This window comes from Pararge aegeria, chromosome 27, assembly GCF_905163445.1.
Source record: "Pararge aegeria chromosome 27, ilParAegt1.1, whole genome shotgun sequence".
Taxonomy (NCBI): Eukaryota; Metazoa; Arthropoda; class Insecta; order Lepidoptera; family Nymphalidae; genus Pararge; species Pararge aegeria.
Genome location: NC_053206.1, coordinates 4,855,621 through 4,874,572, shown reverse-complemented (window position 1 = coordinate 4,874,572; position 18,952 = coordinate 4,855,621). Strand labels below are relative to the sequence as shown.

Below are 18,952 nucleotides of genomic sequence, written 5' to 3'. Positions count from 1 at the left end.
GCAGTCTTATTTCATTGTCCCTGAAACTGTACCGCCGGAACGCGGTTTAGCAACCGTACAGTGTAGTTCGCACTATCTTACTTGGTCGTAGGGATAACATGAATGAATGAATGAATGAATGAATACACTTTTATTGTACACCAAAGAAAAAAAGTAGTTACAGAGATATAAATTCATATCAAGAGAGTACAATTTGGTGACCTTATCGCTACATAGCGATTTCTTCCAGGCAACCAATGGCGTAAAAGGAAAAGACATAGAAAAGAGGTAGGTGGTGCAATAAATAAGGTTTAAAATTATACAAACATATAAATAAAAAATATATATATATCTATAAATATAACTATAATATATATATATATATCACACATGCATCATCATCATCATCTCTTCAACGTCATTTGAAGAGATGATGAAGATTCCTCATTGAAGTCCACTGCTGGACATAGGTCTTCTGTAGAGGTTCTGGGAAGTATACAACGGGTTCCCCGGACGTCCAATAAAGCCAACGAGAGGGACATGCCGTGGTGGTTTTTGGTTCGGGTAAACTAGTCCCACATAACCTCTGTCCTGCCCAAAAGGACAGAGGTAGCCATAAAGCTTTTCCACCACGACAAAAAAAAAAAGTCTTCTGTAGAGGGTTCCAAAATCCACGGTCTTGGGCCGCTTGTTTCCAGCGGCATGTATTGTTGTAACATGCATTAAAAATTATTTGTTGTAAAGTCAACATCTCCTGGAGACAGCGGCGTGCACAGGGTTTTTGACCAGGGTATGCTTAAAGGAGGAAGATGCCATAAAATGGAGAAATCCTTCGCATTTATGAGTGATACAAACATTTTAGGGTAGGCAGAGCTTTTGTGCATATATGAAGTGCATGCCACTGCCTGAGGATGCTGCCGTTTCGGAGCGTAACGTGCGTATGTATGATCTTCGGCAATGTACCCTACATTGCCGAATATCTGTTTGGTGTGGAGTATAAGGATTGAAGGAACTATAAATTACACCATACAGATTCTCCTGCTTTTCGCGGAGTATAGCTTAATTTCCATAATGGTAACGCGTCAACCCGCCCACTACAACGCACGGGTCTCCTCTCATAATGAGAAGGGGTTAAGGGTCCACCACGCTGGTTAAGTGCGGATTGGTGGACTTCACACCCCTTTTAGAACATTATAGAGAACTCTCGGGCATTCAGGTGTCCTCGCAATGTTTTCGTTCACCGTTGAAGCGCCGTTTAATTGCTTAAAACGTACTTAACTTAGAGAAGTTGAGGTGCGAGCTGGGTTTCGGACTCTGCTCCCCAAAAGTGAAATAGTAGTAGTAAAAACGTAGTACTGCCTTCCGAACAGGTGGTAGAGTCACTACACACAGACAGACTTGACGTTTCAAAAGTGGTTATATTAGGCCTACTTGAAATAAATGAATTTTGAATTTTGTTTTTTTTTTGAAAAATAGTCAATAAAAACAGTCAAATAAAAAAAAACATTGTCTTACCCATTGGGCTATCACCGCTTCCATTACGTATGCGGTTTTTTTTTTCATTTGATTATATGTTAGCCCTTGACTGCTATCTCACGTGGTGATGCAGTCTAAGATGGTAGCGGGTATCTGAACACTAGATCGCTTAGCGGCACGTTTTTGTCGGTAGTGTGGTAACTAGCCACGGCCAAAGCCTCCCAACAGATCAGACCAGAGACCCTTGCCAGGAATACAACCCGGGAGCTTCTACTTAAATTCACGGCGCTCACCGTTGCGCCAGTTGCGTCAATAACATTTACTTACAATCAGTATATTGCTTATATCATTTACTAGATGTGCCGTTCCGGTTTAAGAGGAATCCAAAAAATCTAATCTCATAATAACTGGGCCAGCCGTTCTTGAGTTATAAATGGTGTAACTAACACAACTATCTTTTATATATATAGATTTGTATATTATTTCAACTCGACCGTTGGCTTACTGTAAGATAGCCAAATGGTGACCAGACGGTTGCCCAACATAGATATTTCATCACACTCTTCAAAACACACCAACCCTCCCGCCACCGATCAATATAAAAATCGACATCGAACTAACAGAAGTTAAGTTACAACCGGACATCCGATCAGGTGGTACCTAACCTACCATTACGTGGTGAAATATACTACCATGCGTGGGGTGATCTGTGTCGCTGTTTTATTCGCGCTATGCACCGTCATAGCGGCGAGTCACCACCACGAGCACGGCGGTGGTCACCACCACCACGGTGGTCATCACCACGACCACGGTCACCATGACCACGAGGGTCACAAGGGCCACCACCATCACCATAAGGGTGATGAGGGCCATCATGGCAAGCACCACCATGGGGAACACCACCATGAACACGACGGTGGTCATAAGAAGCACTGGGATGAACACGACGCCCATGGTGACCATCACGAGCATGGGCACCATCATAAAGGTAATTACTTCTTCTTTCTTCTTTTTCTGGGCTTGCCTCCGCACTTGGTCGGCCGGAACCTCCCGTTAAATACTTATTAACGTTATTAAATAACTAGCGGTCTCCCGCGACTTTATCCGACACATGCCGTCGCGGACTTTTTTTAGAACTTTTAAAGGAGAACAACTTTGTCATACATTTTATCGCAACTTTAACCGTTTACGCAGCGCACGCAGCGAAAGCTCACAGAAGGACCAAAACTCCCCCATTTTTAAACATTCTATATTAGTGCTATGCTCCTATTGGCCATAGCGTGATGATATAGCCTATAGCCTTTTTCGATAAATGGGCTGTCCAACACTGAAGGAATTTATCAAATCGGCCTAGTAGTTCCTGAGATAATCGCGTTCAAGTAAACAAACAAACAAACAAACTCTTTATTAGTATAAGAGTATAAGTTACGTATTTTTTATTTCACTAAAGGTTAAACCTGGTCCGCAATATCACCTGGGGGTGATGCAATCTAAAATGGTAGTAGCAGTAGAGACATTTGTGGCAGAGCTCGTCCGAGAAAGAACGTAACCATGCTTATTTCTATCGATCAACTCAGCATTAAGAACGTTTTGTCAATAGTATGAGCTAAAGAAGGCAAATTTGAACTTTAAATGGATTCGAATACGATCCATTTTGCTCCGATCTCCAAGTATTTTCGTACTCGACACGACTCTACTATTGCAAGCGAGCAAATCTTAAACAAAGGCAACTGGTCTAAGAAGCCCAAAAATTAAGCCCTTTCTTTGTTGTCACCATATCACAGTCAATTAATATTTAGTTATAAAGTTTTGACGACCTCTTTGGCGCAGGCAGCGTTTGGGAATTCTCTCTGGTCTGGTTTTATGGGAGGCTTCGGCCGTGGCTAGTTACCACCCTAATGACAGTGCTGCTAAGCGATTTAACGTTCCGTTACGATGTCGCGTAGAAGCCTTAAAATTAGGGCTATGCTTTAAATATAACAAGCATACTCCCTTACTTAGATTAGCCCGCTAACATCTTAGGTATAGATCATCACTTACCATCAGGTGGGATTGTAGCCAGGGGCTATCTTGTAGTGGTATAAAAAGTTTTGTTTATCTTTAATACATCTATCTTTATATATAAAAGCAAGTTATGTTAGTTACACCATTTTTAACTCAAGAACGGCTGGACCAATTTTTATGATATTTGATTTTGTATGATATTTGACTCATAAAAAAAAAAAACATCCGCGGCACGAAGTTCGCCGGGACAGCTAGTTTTCTATAGTAGAAACATTACTAAAAAAAGAATATTGAGATGCCCTTTAGGGACTTCTTTTTCACATTCATATTCATATTCATATCCATTTTCATTTTCATTTTCATTTTCATTTTCATTTTCATTTTCTTTTTCATTTTCACTTCTACTTTCACTTTCACTTTCATTTTCGGTTTCACTTACACTTCACTTTTTTTTCAATCTTTATTCCTTTCTTTTATTTGCTTTTCCTTGCAGGCGGCGATCACGCCCACCACGAACACTTTGACAGGGGTCACCATCTAGACGGTTTCCACAAGAAGTACCACAAGGATCACTTCAACAAGGACACCGACTTCTACGACAAGCACCACGCTGAAGGCAAACACCACAAGTACGGTGACCACCACGCCCATCACCACAACGACGAGGGTCACCACTCCGATGGTCACAAACATCACTCCGGGCACCACGAGGGCCATCACGGACATCACGGGCATCACGACAAGGGTCACCATGACGATGGTCACCACGACCATCATGGTCACCACGGTCATGAAGACCATGACCACCATCACCATGATCATGGCAAGAAGGGTCACCACGACCACCACAAGGGCTGGGGTCATCATGAAAAACATTAGTTATTTTTGTTGATTATAATTTATTGTTGATGTTTTTTTATATTTTTCTACTGTGATTATATTACCTAAGACGATGAAATTGTTGTTTAATTAAACACTCTCAAATATTAGTACGCCATTTACCTTTTTTAGGAGAACCACTGGATCAATAAAACTCCGTTGTTTGCATCCACCTTTAGTTCTATAATTCCTTTTCTTTTTCACCATCACGAGATACACCTATCTTGACACCAGCGCTGACTCGAACTCCCTTTTTCACTTTTGTTATTCAACTACCCACTTTACATTTACTTTTAATTATCAAAATAAATAAAGCTGGATTGCTTTTAATACTATAACGGTAAACAAAATGTAAGGTTTTGGATTTATGCATGACCGCATGCATAAATCCAAAATTACTAAATATCGTCACGAAGTTAGTAATGATCGTGGCAAAAAGGGTCACAAAGGGTTGCCATGACAGTCACCACGATTAGCATGGTCACGACGGTCATGTCGACACTGACCGTCATCACCACGGTCACGGAAAGTAGCTAGTTAAAATAGATCGATAGTTGTTAATAAGGCAGATAGACGCAAAAAATAAAACATCCTCATTATGGAACTTATTAGTTCCATATTTATTCTTATTTTTATACAGAATGGTGCAGTGGGCAGCGACCCTGCTTTCTGAGTCCAAGGCCGTGGGTTCGATTCCCACAACTGGACAATATTTGTGTGATGGACATGAATGTTTTTCAGTGTCTGGGTGTCTATATATTATAAGTATTTATGTATATTATTCATAAAAATTAATAATATATTCATCAGCTATCTTAGTACCCATAACACAAGCTACGCTTACTTAGGGACAAGATGGCGATGTGTGAAATAAATAAATATACTACGACACAGTACCTATATTTATTTATTTATTATTTACTAGCTGTTGCCCGCGACTTCGTCTGCGTTTGATTTTGTTTTTTGGTTTAAAATTAAAGTATGTGGTATCGCTAAGCCTTAAATGAGGGGTTAGCTGCTATCCGCTGAGGAGTTCTGTCCTTTATAACTTCTATAGTACAAAAATAAATATTTAAGTGACATTCCATGATTATAAATTTAGTATTCCATACAGTAAAATTGATTACATTTTTATTATATTCAGCCGACATATTTTGATTTTGTTTATTTTGATGATTCTTCAGTTATTATATAAATGAATTTGTGTGTATTAAGATTTGCACGTGACTAAACATGTATACAATGTTTTATGCAAATAAAAGAATTGAATTGAATTTGTCACCGAAAATTCTGTCATACCGACTAGTTATTCTTTAATAACGAACGTGGCTAACGTCCGAATACTGTTACACCAATTTAATCCGTTTTATACTTACGCTTTGCTGCATGCAGCCCACTTTGATATTCGAAACGATATTCTAAACTCTTGTATAAAATGAATGTTGTGAAAAAAATTCAAATAAATTCATGAACTATTTTCCGAGTTTGCGTTGCGAAAGTTACAACATTTAGGAATCTGAGTTTTTATCAAAAATTTTGATTTTTCAACCTACTTATAAAAGGTGGAGGTTTCCAATTCGACTGTGTTTTTGAAGTTATACTTCTTTTGGCGCGTAAGGGAAAAATGATGAGTGGAAATTTTGACGATGCGCACGTACACCGTCACTAAAAACCGACACCCTGAAGTTAGCTATAGTCAACGTTTTAGTTTATCAAAAAAAAGTTTCGACAGTGTTTCAATTGTCAAAGTCTGCGGGCTCATTCCGGTGATTTAATGGATTCAATTGTACAAAAATCTCAAATTTTAATGTTGAGTGAAATTTGATTGTCCGATAACGAGATAACTAGATAATGCTTTATAATAAAACTATCAATTTATTAAATACCTTCATTTTATTGTTAGGAAAAATCCTACAAACGTTGAATAAGGCGAAAGATAAAATTTTTGTAAAGATTTTTATCTTGTTACTGCATAGAAGTATGACTTCTAACGCGTGAACATAACTACACACACGTTTATACCCCAATGTTTGCTTAATACATCACTACGGGGCATGTCACGGCCTTAGACAATAGATCCTTGATTGCATTGCATTATGCATTAGAAATTCTACTGGAAAACTTCTAAACCGATCAATGGGTAGTATTTTCAGTAGAATCTATTAGTTGAATTAATGAACAGTCATTTCAGGTGTATTGATGTTACAGGATTGACAGGTGTAGGTGCGAAGCGTCTTGTTTTTTTTATACTCTTTATTTGCACACCAATTATCTCAATAAGTTCAAAGTTTATATAAAACGTAAGCATACAGAAAAATCCTATTATAATATTAAGGATTACTTGAACGATAAAAAAGCTTGGGTGTGAATTTATCTAGCTTCATAGCTTAATATAAATTTACTAGAAGATGGTGATAACAAAAAAAATATTACCCGACTAAGTTTGTTGTGGGCTCTTCTTAGACCAGGGCGCGTTTGGAACCCTCGTAGCTTTATTAAGTTGGCGAACGAAGTTATCACCATCACCTTACAATTATGTAAACATATATGTATGAACGCTTCATAAGTGCCTGTGATAGGCCTACATGAATAAAGAAATTTTGAATTTGAATTTAAATTTATTTATTTATTTTATTTATTTATTACACAAACTACTAAAATTAGTATTCTTCGCATCCTGAAACTCGCATGAGTTTATTTGGACGCTGCACATTCCTCTAAAATCTAATAAGTTTGAATATATACAATATCATATTTTAACCATTAAAAAGCATCATAGTATTCGGTAGGTAGCACACTAATAAATCCAGTGTAGGTAATGTGAGTCCGTACTGCGAGCCATCGCGTCGCTCAGTAGATAGATAGGTACGAGAGACCGGTTTGGCGCTTCCCAAATAAAAATAAAGAAGTAGAATAAAAAAAAACACAGATAGAAGCAGTATACAAAAGGCGGCCTTATCGCTTAGTAGCGATCTCTTCCAGGCAACCTTAGGATAAGGAAAACAAAAGGATAACAGACTGCAGGTTGTGCATATAAAAAAAAAAATAACTACATACTAACACTTGAACTAGATTGCACAAATAAAATAATACATAATATAATAAATATTAAAAAAATATATAATAAAAAACTAATATATACTTTGATATAACATAAATAAATTAATAACAGTAAATACTATTACAAGCCGTCTTTAATGTAAACTATAGTGGTTTACATTAAAGACGAACTATAGTGGTGGCACTTTATATATGCACAAAAGCAATGCCTACCTTAACATTTTTATAGAGGACTAGCTGTTGTCCACGACTTCGTCTGCTTTTGATTTTGTTTTTTGATGTGGCATTCAATTTAGTTATAGTTCTACGTTCTCGCACGCACGTTGAGGACCGATGGAAAGGTGATTGAGCTGGAAGAAGTGGTGAGCAAGTTGCGCTGGGTTATTATAGGATTGTCTGAAGTCCGGCGAGAGGGGGAGGACTCGATAATCTTGGAATCCGGCAACTTGTTTTACTACCGGGAGGGTGACCAACAGTCACAGGGTGGTGTCGGGTTTATCGTCCACAAGTCTCTCGTCAACAATGTTGTAAAAGTCGAAAGTGTGTCGAGCAGGGTAGCATACCTTATACTCAGAATTACCAAACGGTATTCGTTGAAGGTCATACAGGTATACGCGCCGACTTCGGCACACCCAGACGAGGATGTAGAGGTTTTGTATGAGGACATTTCAAAAGCCATACATGCCTCGAACACCTACTACAATATTGTGATGGGGGATTTCAACGCGAAGCTTGGCGAGCGAACTGGTTCAGAGTTGAGGGTGGGGCAATTTGGGTATGGGCAACGGAACCACAGGGGTCAAATGTTGGCTGACTTCATGGAGAAGGAGGGCCTTTATATGATGAACTCCTTCTTCAAGAAGCGGCCACACAGGAAATGGACCTGGATAAGCCCCGATGGTTCCACGAGAAACGAGATCGACTTCATCATGTCGACCAAACGGCATGTATTCAATGATGTCTCTGTGATCAACAGGGTTAAAACCGGAAGTGATCACCGTATGGTAAGAGGCACATTGAGTATAAACGTTCAACTTGAAAGAGTCAGACTGGTGAAGTCTACACTCCGGCCTACTCGTGCCCATATTCAAAACCCCGAGAGCTTTCAACTAGAACTACAGAACCGGTTCGGTTGCCTAGCAGATTGCGACACTGTGGACGATTTGAACAACAGGCTGGTGGAAACTGTCCAAATAGTCGGGTCCAAATTCTACAAGGCCCACCGTAGAAACAAGGCCAATAGGTTCTCAACCAATACACTCAAGCTTATGACGGAGAGGCAAGAGATGAGACTACAGTCTATAGCAGACGCGTCCGCTTACCGGCGGATTAATAGGCAGATCTCTAAATCACAGACTCGTGATATGCGGCACTTCAATACAGAGCGTATTAAAAATGCCATCGAGCAAAACAGAGGCTCTAAAGTGTTCGCTAGAGATCTGTCTATCGGTCAGAGCCAGTTGATGCGACTGAAGACCAATAATGGTAGTCTTGTCTCTTCCAAACCTGAGATCTTGGGTGAGGTTGAGAACTTTTATGGACAGTTGTACACCACAGTACAGACGCCTGTTGAAGATTTGGCTAAGGATCCTAGAGCCAAATTAACTCGACACTATACCGAAGATATCCCAGACGTCAGCCTATACGAGATTAGTGTGGCTCTCAAGCAGCTTAAAAATGGCAAGGCGCCGGGTGATGACGGAATAACGGCAGAACTCCTGAAGGCAGGTGGAAAACCGATACTGAAAGTCCTTCAGCGATTGTTTGATTCCGTTATTCACCAAGGCACAACGCCAGAGGCATGGCACAGGAGTGTGGTGGTTCTGTTCTTCAAAAAAGGTGATAATACCTTGTTGAAGAATTACAGACCCATCTCGCTGCTGAGTCATATCTACAAGCTGTTTTCGAGAGTCATTACGAATCGTCTAGCTCGTAGGTTTGATGACTTCCAGCCTCCCGAACAAGCCGGTTTCCGTAAGGGCTTTAGTACCATAGACCACATTCATACGCTGCGGCAGGTTATACAGAAGACTGAAGAGTATAACCGGCCACTTTGCATAGCGTTTGTGGACTATGAAAAAGCCTTTGATTCGGTGGAAACTTGGGCTGTGTTTAGGTCACTGCAGAGATGCCGAATTGACTACCGGTATATCCAAGTGTTGCAGTGTTTGTACAAAAACGCCACTATGTCAGTTCGTATACAGGATCAGACTACGAGACCAATCCAATTGCAGCGAGGCGTGCGACAGGGAGATGTTATCTCCCCGAAACTATTTACCGCTGCGTTGGAGGACGTCTTTAAGCTTCTGGAATTGAAAGGACTTGGCATCAACATTAACGGCGAGTACATCACTCAACTTCGGTTTGCCGACGATGTAGTCATAATGGCAGAGACTCTGGGAGACCTAAATACGATGCTCGATGGCCTCAGCAGAGCTTCTCAACAGGTTGGCCTACGAATGAATATGAGCAAGACGAAGATTATGTCTAATGCTCATGTTCCGCTTCAACCAGTAATCGTTGAGAACACTGCACTCGAAATTGTTGACGAATACGTATACCTAGGACACACGATCCAGTTAGGTAGGTCCAATTTCGAGAAGGAGGTGAACCGCCGAATCCAACTCGGATGGGCAGCGTTCGGGAAACTCCGTGCCATCTTTTCGTCAGAAATCCCTCAGTGCCTGAAGACGAAAGTCTTCGAACAGTGCGTGTTGCCAGTGATGACCTATGGCTCTGAAACATGGTCGTTAACTATGGGCCTCATAAGAAGGCTTAGAGTCACTCAGCGGGCGATGGAGAGAGCTATGCTCGGAGTATCTCTACGCGATCGAATCAGAAATGTGGAGATTCGTAGAAGAACCAAAGTTACCGACATAGCTCAACGAGTCGCGAAGCTTAAGTGGCAATGGGCCGGGCACATAGTTCGGAGAAAGGATGGACGTTGGGGTCCCAAGGTGCTGGAATGGCAGCCACGTACTGGTAAGCGCAGCGTTGGTCGACCCCCAACGAGGTGGACAGACGACATTAAGCGCGTCGCAGGTAGCCGTTGGATCCAAGCGGCTCAGAATCGTGGAACTTGGAACTCCCTACAAAAGACCTATGTCCAGCAGTGGACGTCTATCGGTTGATGTGATGATGATGATGATGTTAGTTCTAAAAAAATTTAAAGTATTCAGTATCTCTAAGCCTTAAATGAGGAGTTCTGTCCTCTATCTCCATTCAGATCTACACAAAGTTTGGGCAAAATTACATACATATTATAACCTCTATAGTACAAAAATAATTATTCTAATCGGTTATAGTTTGTCGGAGTCATGGTGTAAAATCGTCAAACACTTTCATCCCCTCTCCCAAAGGAGCCGAGCATAATGTCGGGATAAAAAGTATCCTATATTACTTCTAACACTTCCAAGAATATGTGTACAAAGTTTCATGAGGATAGGTTAAGTAGTTTTTGCGTGAAAGCTTGACAAACAAACTTACATTGGCATTTATATAATAGTAGGGATAGGGATGTTGGTAGAGGAGGATTTGTCAATTTTATGCCATCTTCTTGTTTTATGCATACCATGGGCAAACACCCTGTGCACGCCACAGGGTCATAAGCACGTCGATATGGCAGTCATACCTTTAACAGTTTTCTACGCGACATTGCACCAAAAATGCCGCTTAGCGGCAGTCATAAGCACGTCGATATGGCAGTCATACCTTTAACAGTTTTCTACGCGACATTGCACCAAAAATGCCGCTTAGCGGCAGTAATAAGCACGTCGTTATGGCAGTCATACCTTTAACAGTTTTCTACGCGACATTGCACCAAAAATGCCGCTTAGCGGCAGTCATAAGCACGTCGATATGGCAGTCATACCTTTAACAGTTTTCTACGCGACATTGCACCAAAAATGCCGCTTAGCGGCAGTAATAAGCACGTCGATATGGCAGTCATACCTTTAACAGTTTTCTACGCGACATTGCACCAAAAATGCCTGCCGCTTAGCGGAAGTAATAAGCACGTCGATATGGCAGTCATACCTTTAACAGTTTTCTACGCGACATTGCACCGGAACACTAAATCGCTTAGCGGCACATCTGAACAAGGGACGGCCGAAGCCTCCCACCGGATCAGAGCAGAGAAAATTCAGAAATTATAAGTTCCCGAATTGCCAGAAATTGAGGTATCCTATAGTTGCGGCTTCTTTTTACACACCCAACCTAAGCTCCCATTGAACATAAGACATTGAATTTTTTTCATATACCATTTACTAAATCCCATCTCGGAAAACAAGCGCCTATTATACTTATTTGTGCGAAATACAACGAGTTATCTAAAAAGATACCTAGCATCGTTATCTTCCATGACTCACCCACAGCTTTTAGAAAAAAACTCAACGAACACTTATCGGCGAGTTAAATTTTGTGTTAATTTTTTTGCAAATTAAGTTTATATGACGCTTTGTCCATGCTATGTGCACTTGTCATTGACGTGCATATCAGTCCATGTGTTTGTGTGTGTGCTATGTTGTTAGTGCTCTTAAAATAAATAAATAAATAAGACAGTCGAAGTCATTGGGCATATTTAAAAATGCTGTTAAGGCTCATTATCTCGCTCAGTAAAGACGACTATTATTATTTATTTATCTACTCAAACTCATATTTAAGTATGTATATATTTATTTTTTATATTTATCAATAGTATTTTTTTTATTTGTGTAGTCTGGTTTATGTATTAGTATGTAGATATTCGTATGTATGTATTAAATAGTGTACCCCACCTATTCGTTTTCTTTTTAGTTTTCCTAATCCTAAGGTTGCCTGGCAGAGATCGCTACTTAGCGATAAGGCCGCCTTTTGTATCCTGCTTCATTCTTCATGTGTTTGTTCTTTTTTTTGTCTCGTTTTTCTGAGTGGTGTACAAATAAATAAATAAATAAATATACTGCGACAATACACACATCGCCATCTAGCCCCAAAGTAAGCGTAGCTGATGAATATTTTTTTATGAATATAATACACATAAATACTTATAATATACAGATAAACACCCAGACACTGAAAAACATTCATGTTCATCACACAAACATTTTGTGGGAATCGAACCCACGACCTTGGACTCAGAAAGCAGGGTCGCTGCCCACTGCGCCACTCGGCTGTCAAAACAAATAAAGAGTATAAATCAGCACCCCCTTAACAAGAGGAGGCCTATCAGATTACTGCTGGCAATGCTCACTATCAGGACACACAATCTAAAACAAACACATACAAAATATAAGAAAATAATCTCCAATTCAATTTTATATAAATCATTTAGAAATAAAAGAAAATGTTATTTTAAAAGGTTTTTTTTTATTAACAAATTGCTTAAAAACTAGACTCTGTCATCGTCAAAATAACAGAATCAGTAAACGTGACTATAAAAAAGTGGTGAACAATTAAAAAACAACAAGTGCCTTACAACAACAATGAGTGCATAACAACAACAAGTGTAAACAACAACAATTAAAAATGGTAACAAAACTTACTAACAATACAGTCTATTAAAACTTTAACGATTTTCTATTTGATGTTATCAGTACTTTTTATTTTAAACTTCAAAGACTTAAAAGTATCCAGTCTAGATATAAAAGCGATGAAATAAAACGAAATGTATATGCATTGACAGCTTCAATTATTGGAATCAACTCTAAAGTGGCCGAATTTTTTTTAGCGTGTTTAGCCTAGCTTTAAAGCTGCACAATACTGTTTTAGCTTACGCGTTCTTGTATGGATTATAAAGAACGATTCAGTTCCGCATCCTTTAGCTCTTAAGTTACATTGGGAGATCTAAAGTGCCAGAAACTTCAATTAATTACGAGAGCAGTCTACTTTGAGGGATCTATTCGATCTAGACGTGGTGGTGATGCCCGAAACTTAGACTGAACGATCTAAAGTGCCATAAACTTACTTTGTATTAATAGTAGTACAGTAATGGTGATGGAGCGATAGATGTTTTCATTCCACAATACATGTGCTTAGTATCGACATTGATTAAATTCTGCAATTAGCTCTACAGTTAGACTGGACGATCTTAAGTGCCAGAAATGTTTGTACTAGATAAGAACAAAAGTTAGATTAGGTGATCTATACAGATTGATGTTTAAAATCACCAATGCATGTGTATAACGTCAATAATGCACAATTAGCTCTTGCATTTAGACTGGATCTAATTGGCGAAATAGTTTGAGCGATCTATGTAGATTAAAAATGCACAAATGGACAAGTCTTAGCTCGAATTCTAGCTGGGTGATCTATTAGTGATGGTACATAAAATAACAAAAATACGTTAGACCATTTTTCGGTGGCCGAAACCCTTGGCGGTCGTGTTCAACCTTTTCGTGGTGGTAGTAATGATGACCGTGATGATGGTTATCATGACCTTGACTTTAGTAGTGACCGTGATGACATTGGTGATGACCATCTATATCTTAGCTAGAACTCTTGCTGTGTGAACTAAAGGTGATGTATGAAATTTAAAAAGAAGTAACAAAATTACGTAGAAACTATTATAGTCAACTAAATTATTAGTGCCCCTTCTTGTGATGGTGGCCCCATCCCTTATGGTGTTCATGTTCACCCTTCTTTCCGTGGTCATGGTGACCGTGATGGTGACCGTCGTGACCGTGATGCCCGTGATGTTCATGATGACCGTCATCGTGATGATGCTTATCGTGGTGACCGTGGTGGCCGTGATGCCCTTCGTGATGCCCGTGGTGTCCGTGGTGACCCTTCTTGTGGTGGTGGTGATCGTCATGGTGGTGACCGTGGTGGTGGCCGTGCTTGTGGTGCTTTCCGTGGTGATGATGACCATCATGGAAGTCATGGTCCTTGTGGAAGTGATCTTTATGGTGCTTCTTGTGGAAACCTTCGACGTGTTCTCCTTTATCGTGGTGCTCATGATGCCCGTGTTTCTCACCTTAAAAAAACAAGAGATTAGAGTTTTTGTGGCTACCTGCGGAACTCTAAGCTTAGTTGTTTTATATTCGACGGCCGATTGGCGCAGTGGGCAGCGACCCTGCTTTCTGAGTCAAAGGCCGTGGTTTCGATTCCCACAGCTGGAAAATGTTTGTGTGATGAACAGGAATTTTTTTCAGTGTCTGGGTGTTTATATGTATTTTATAAGTATTTATGTATGTTATTCATAAAAAAATATTCATCAGTCAACTTAGCGCCCATAACACAAGCTACGCTTACTTTGGGGCTAGATGGCAATGTGTGTATTGTCGTAGTATATTTATTTATTTATCTCTATCTATATACAGTGGATCCCCGGTACGGATACCCGGTAGATTTGTTGGACACAAAAGTTTTAGAGGGCAGTGAAGAACTCTCGAATTTGGATTATAGAGTTTTTTTTTTATTTGTTTACGTTTATAGACGAGCGCTTGATTGCAATCACACCTGATGATAAGCGATGATGCAGCCTAAGGCGGAGCGGGCTTGCCTAGAAGATGCCTATTCACTCTTGATTTGAATACTCATATTGTAGGTACTGGGTAAAATGGAAGCTGGAAGGGCATTCAAGACCCAGCGGTGCGGATCAGAAACGAAGACGCGAACGCTTCGTACGCGTCCGCGGGATCCTTACGGTTCCTGTTGGATGGTAAAAAGGCGAGGGGGAACTAGATCAAATAGTTCTTGAGCACACTCTCCGAAATATATCCTATAGAATACCGAAAGGTAGGCAACCGTGCGACGATGTTTCGAACTCTGAAGTTTTTTATTGGCTAGGGCACCCATGAGCCTTCTAGCACGGCGATCCACCGAATCCAGGGTATCTAGCTAAGAAATACATAAGACCCCTGTACTCCGGATTTATTTACAAAGGCGTCCCTTGTAATAGGACAAATTACAATCAAATGATAAATTAAATAAATAAATATACAACGACAATACACTCATCGCCATCTAGCCCCAAAGGAAGCGTAGCGTGTGTTATGGGTACTAAGCTAGCTGATGGATTTTTTTTTATTTTTTTTATGAATATAATACACATAAATACTTATAATATACAGATAAACACCCAGACACTGAAAAACATTCATGTTCATGACACAAACATTTGCCAGTTGTGGGAATCGAACCCACGGCCTTGGACTCAGAAAGCGGGGTCGCTGACCACTGCGCCACTCGGCCGCCTAAATTCTGTAAAATAAATATAATGTTCTTCTGTAGCGGTGATAGCTCAGTGGTTAGGACATAGGCTTCACTTACGGTGGGCCAAATTCGAATCCCAGCACGCACCTCTAACTTTTCAAAGATATGTGTTTTAAGTAATTAAAACATCACTTGCTTCAACGGTGAAGAAAAACATCGTGAGGAAACTCTTCGGATGAGGATTGGTCGGTGATGGGTTGATAAAGATGATATGTAAAGCTAAGAGTTTGTTTGTTTAGTTGAACGCGCTAATCTCAAGAACTAATTTAATAAATTGGGGAAATAAAGTATGCTTCGACGGTAGGATAGCCGTAGCTTAATTGGTTAAAGCGCTCAAGTCGCGATTGCCAGAGAGTCGCCGGTTCAAATCTTGCCGGTTCCGAAAATGTTTATATGCGTTTTAAATTTATAAAAATGATAATACCCTCCAAGTGTAGGTAAAAACACTAATAACAATTATAAAATGACTTAACAGTTGTACTTTAACTACCTCTTTGATTACGATTACGATTGATGAATTTCTTAACGACAAGGCTGCTTGGAAGCATGCTCCGCTCTCATCTCTCACAAAATATAGAAAATTTAAATGATCTTGAAAAAGATGAGTCTGCTGAGTTTCTTGCCGGCTCTTCTCGGTGGAATCTGCCTTCCGAACCGGTGGTAGAGTCACTACAAATAGACTGACTTGACGTTTCAAAAGTGCTGATAAACTGGGCCTACTTGAAATACAAGAATTTTGAATTTATTCATTGTAAAGTCAACATCTATTGAAGATGCTGCGGTATCGAAACTAAACGTGCGTAGAGAGTAAATTGTCAAAGATCTGTTTGGTGCGGAGTATAAAGATAAAAAACTGACCTTTGTGATGGTGCCCATGCTCGTGATGATCACCATGGTGGTCGTGCTCATCCCAGTGCTTCTTGTGGCCGTCGTGGTGCTCATGATGATGATCACCGTGATGGTGCTTATCGTGGTGACCTTCGTGGCCCTTGTGGTGATGGTGGTGCCCTTTGTGACCCTTGTGACCGTGGTGGTCGTGGTCGTGGTGATGATCGTGGTGGTGGTGGTGACCACCGCCGTCCTCGTGGTGGTGACCCTTGTGGTGGCTAGCTGCCACCGCCTGGTCCTCCTCCGCGGCACTAGGGAGTGCTATAGCGGCCAGGACCCCTAGAACCCCCAATAATATAAGACCCCTCATGATTCCACTGCGGATGTGAGATCACAACTGACTCTGTTAATAGTTCCCCCCGTTTTATATTAGTTAGGTGGAGTAACATAAAATCTAATCTTTCGTAAATTCAGTTTGGACTGATGAATTGAGATTTCTAACTGTACGCGAAATTCATGGACACTTTTTGTGTGGCGCCTTTTAATGAACGCTGGATTGAAATTTGTTACGAAATGTTTACAGTTAACTTGAGAATCTAAGAATAGGAAGTAAAGTGTTTCTCGGTGTTTTTATTATTTGCTATCTGCTAATTACGGTTTTTTCGTTATTGGTATTAAATAATAAATAAATAAATAAATATACTACGACAATACACACATCGCCATCTAGCCCCAAAGTAAGCGTAGCTTGTGTTATGGGTATGATGATAGCTGATGAATATTTTTTTATGAATATAATACACATAAATACTTATAATAAACAGATAAACACCCAGACACTGAAAAACATTCATGTTCATCACACAAACACTCTCCAGTTGTGGGAATCGAACCCACGGCCTTGGACTCAGAAAGCAGGGTCGCTGCCAACTGCGCCACTCGGCCTCGGTATTGGATAGAAGCAGGCGTTACTTTGCGGAAATCCATAATATATTATGAAAATTAATAAGAAGAAACACTTAATTGCACGTATAACATACAGGAAAAGAAACAGTAAGGTGTATACAGTACACAATGTAGACATGCAAAGGCGGCCTTATTCCTGCAAGCAATCTCTTACAGGCAACCTTTGTAGATAGGACTTACAGCAAGAAAACGGGATAGTGCAAAGAGTGTTGATAGATATACATAAATACCAAAATGTAAAGATACAAATACATACATAATTTAAATAAATATACGTAATATATAAATATAAAATGTACATCATATATATAAATATATAACAAACATAATATATATAAGTAGATTTTAACACACAATTTAAAAGAAAGAATATAAAGAATCTACTTCAAATTCCATCACTCAAAGAGAGGTAGTAGACCTTCAGACGATTCAGCTTAGTTTGCTATACTCCGCCAACAGCAGGGGAATCTATATGGTGTAATTTGTAATTTCTTCAATCCTTATACTCCACACCAAACAGATCCTCGGTAATGTAGCCTCTACGCACGCGGGTTTTCTCGTTTCCCGCGGGAACCGTCTGTTTTCCCGGGGACTGTAGTTAAGTACTTTTAACATAAGAAGGCTGATTGTGATTATGATGACGTCATCATATTTATCAACCTATTGCCGGCCCATTATTAATAATAACAGGTACGACCCGGCGTCGGTTCTCGAAAATAGCAATACATGTCGGGGAACTTGGACCCCCGGAAATGAAGCCGGAGCACGTACCGCTAGGCTTTGATGACGTATTAATCGCCTTTTTTTTTGTCGACAGGAAATGTCCTACGCGCCAGGTTTTTATCCGCGGCGGGAGGTCACACTGCATAGACACGTGTAGTGCAGACACCATGTGCGGAGAAGTCAAAGTGCCGGAGCATCATCTTAATGTAAGTTATTTAAGAGATCACATGTTTATATATAAATTAATGAAAAAAAAAAATTGGTTGTCTGTAAAGTCCGCTTACTGACGATAGTTGAACGTGACAACGTCGTAAGAAAATACTGATGGAATGGTTGCATTTTTCAAAAGAAAATTTTATTTTTATTTGTTTGATAGATATTATCGTTGCTATAAACAATTGACACCAAATTCACTTTTCACTGCACTTCATCCTTGCCGAAAACATGTATATGTATTATTGTATAGAAGCTGTCCACGCGGACGCATAGCTCACTCAAGTAGGAGAGAGGCAGATGTCGAACGCGGAGGCCGACTGTGCCTCTTTATCGTTCGTTCTGCGCTCTCGCTTGCACTTCAAGCCTTGAATGGAACGCCTCAGAGCGAGGTAACGCCGCATACGTCATGTTTTTTTCGTGCGTGCATTCGGCTCCATCGAATTATAAGACGTTGTCACGTCAAAAAACGTGTGATTCGCCTTATTCTAGTTTTTTCGTTTATCTACGTTTGTATAAAAAACTACACTAACAAGAGAAAAAGGTATTGTTTGAAAAACTAAAATGTTGACTATAGCTAACTTCATGGTGGCGGTTTTTTTTTTGACGGTGTGCGCGCGCATCGTAAAAA

General features: G+C 40.0%; 2 protein-coding genes across 4 annotated transcripts in view; both read left to right on the top strand.

The window, feature by feature from the left end:
• The window catches only part of LOC120635726 (leishmanolysin-like peptidase), a 164,297-nt gene that overhangs the window by 104,288 nt on the left and 41,057 nt on the right, over positions 1 to 18,952 (top strand). For all 3 annotated transcript variants that reach the window (XM_039906854.1, XM_039906853.1, XM_039906852.1), the window contains exon 5: positions 18,203 to 18,314. In XM_039906854.1, the coding sequence (XP_039762788.1) occupies positions 18,203 to 18,314 (112 nt within the window). The remainder of the gene's footprint in view (positions 1 to 18,202; positions 18,315 to 18,952) is intronic.
• LOC120635729 (histidine-rich glycoprotein-like) lies at positions 2,100 to 4,338 on the top strand. The gene is made up of 2 exons (XM_039906856.1): positions 2,100 to 2,443; positions 3,953 to 4,338. Exons 1-2 carry the CDS (start codon positions 2,149 to 2,151, stop codon positions 4,336 to 4,338), a joined length of 681 nt encoding a protein of 226 aa, XP_039762790.1. The 5' UTR covers positions 2,100 to 2,148.

What these genes read in the sequence shown, in the direction of transcription:
- LOC120635729 (XM_039906856.1), top strand. Translation starts at nt 2,149, where the DNA reads ATGCGTGGGGTGATCTGTGTCGCTGTTTTATTCGCGCTATGCACCGTC. An exon ending in GCATGGGCACCATCATAAAG is followed by an intron (nt 2,444 to 3,952) that starts GTAATTACTTCT and finishes TTTTCCTTGCAG; the next exon opens with GCGGCGATCACGCCCACCAC.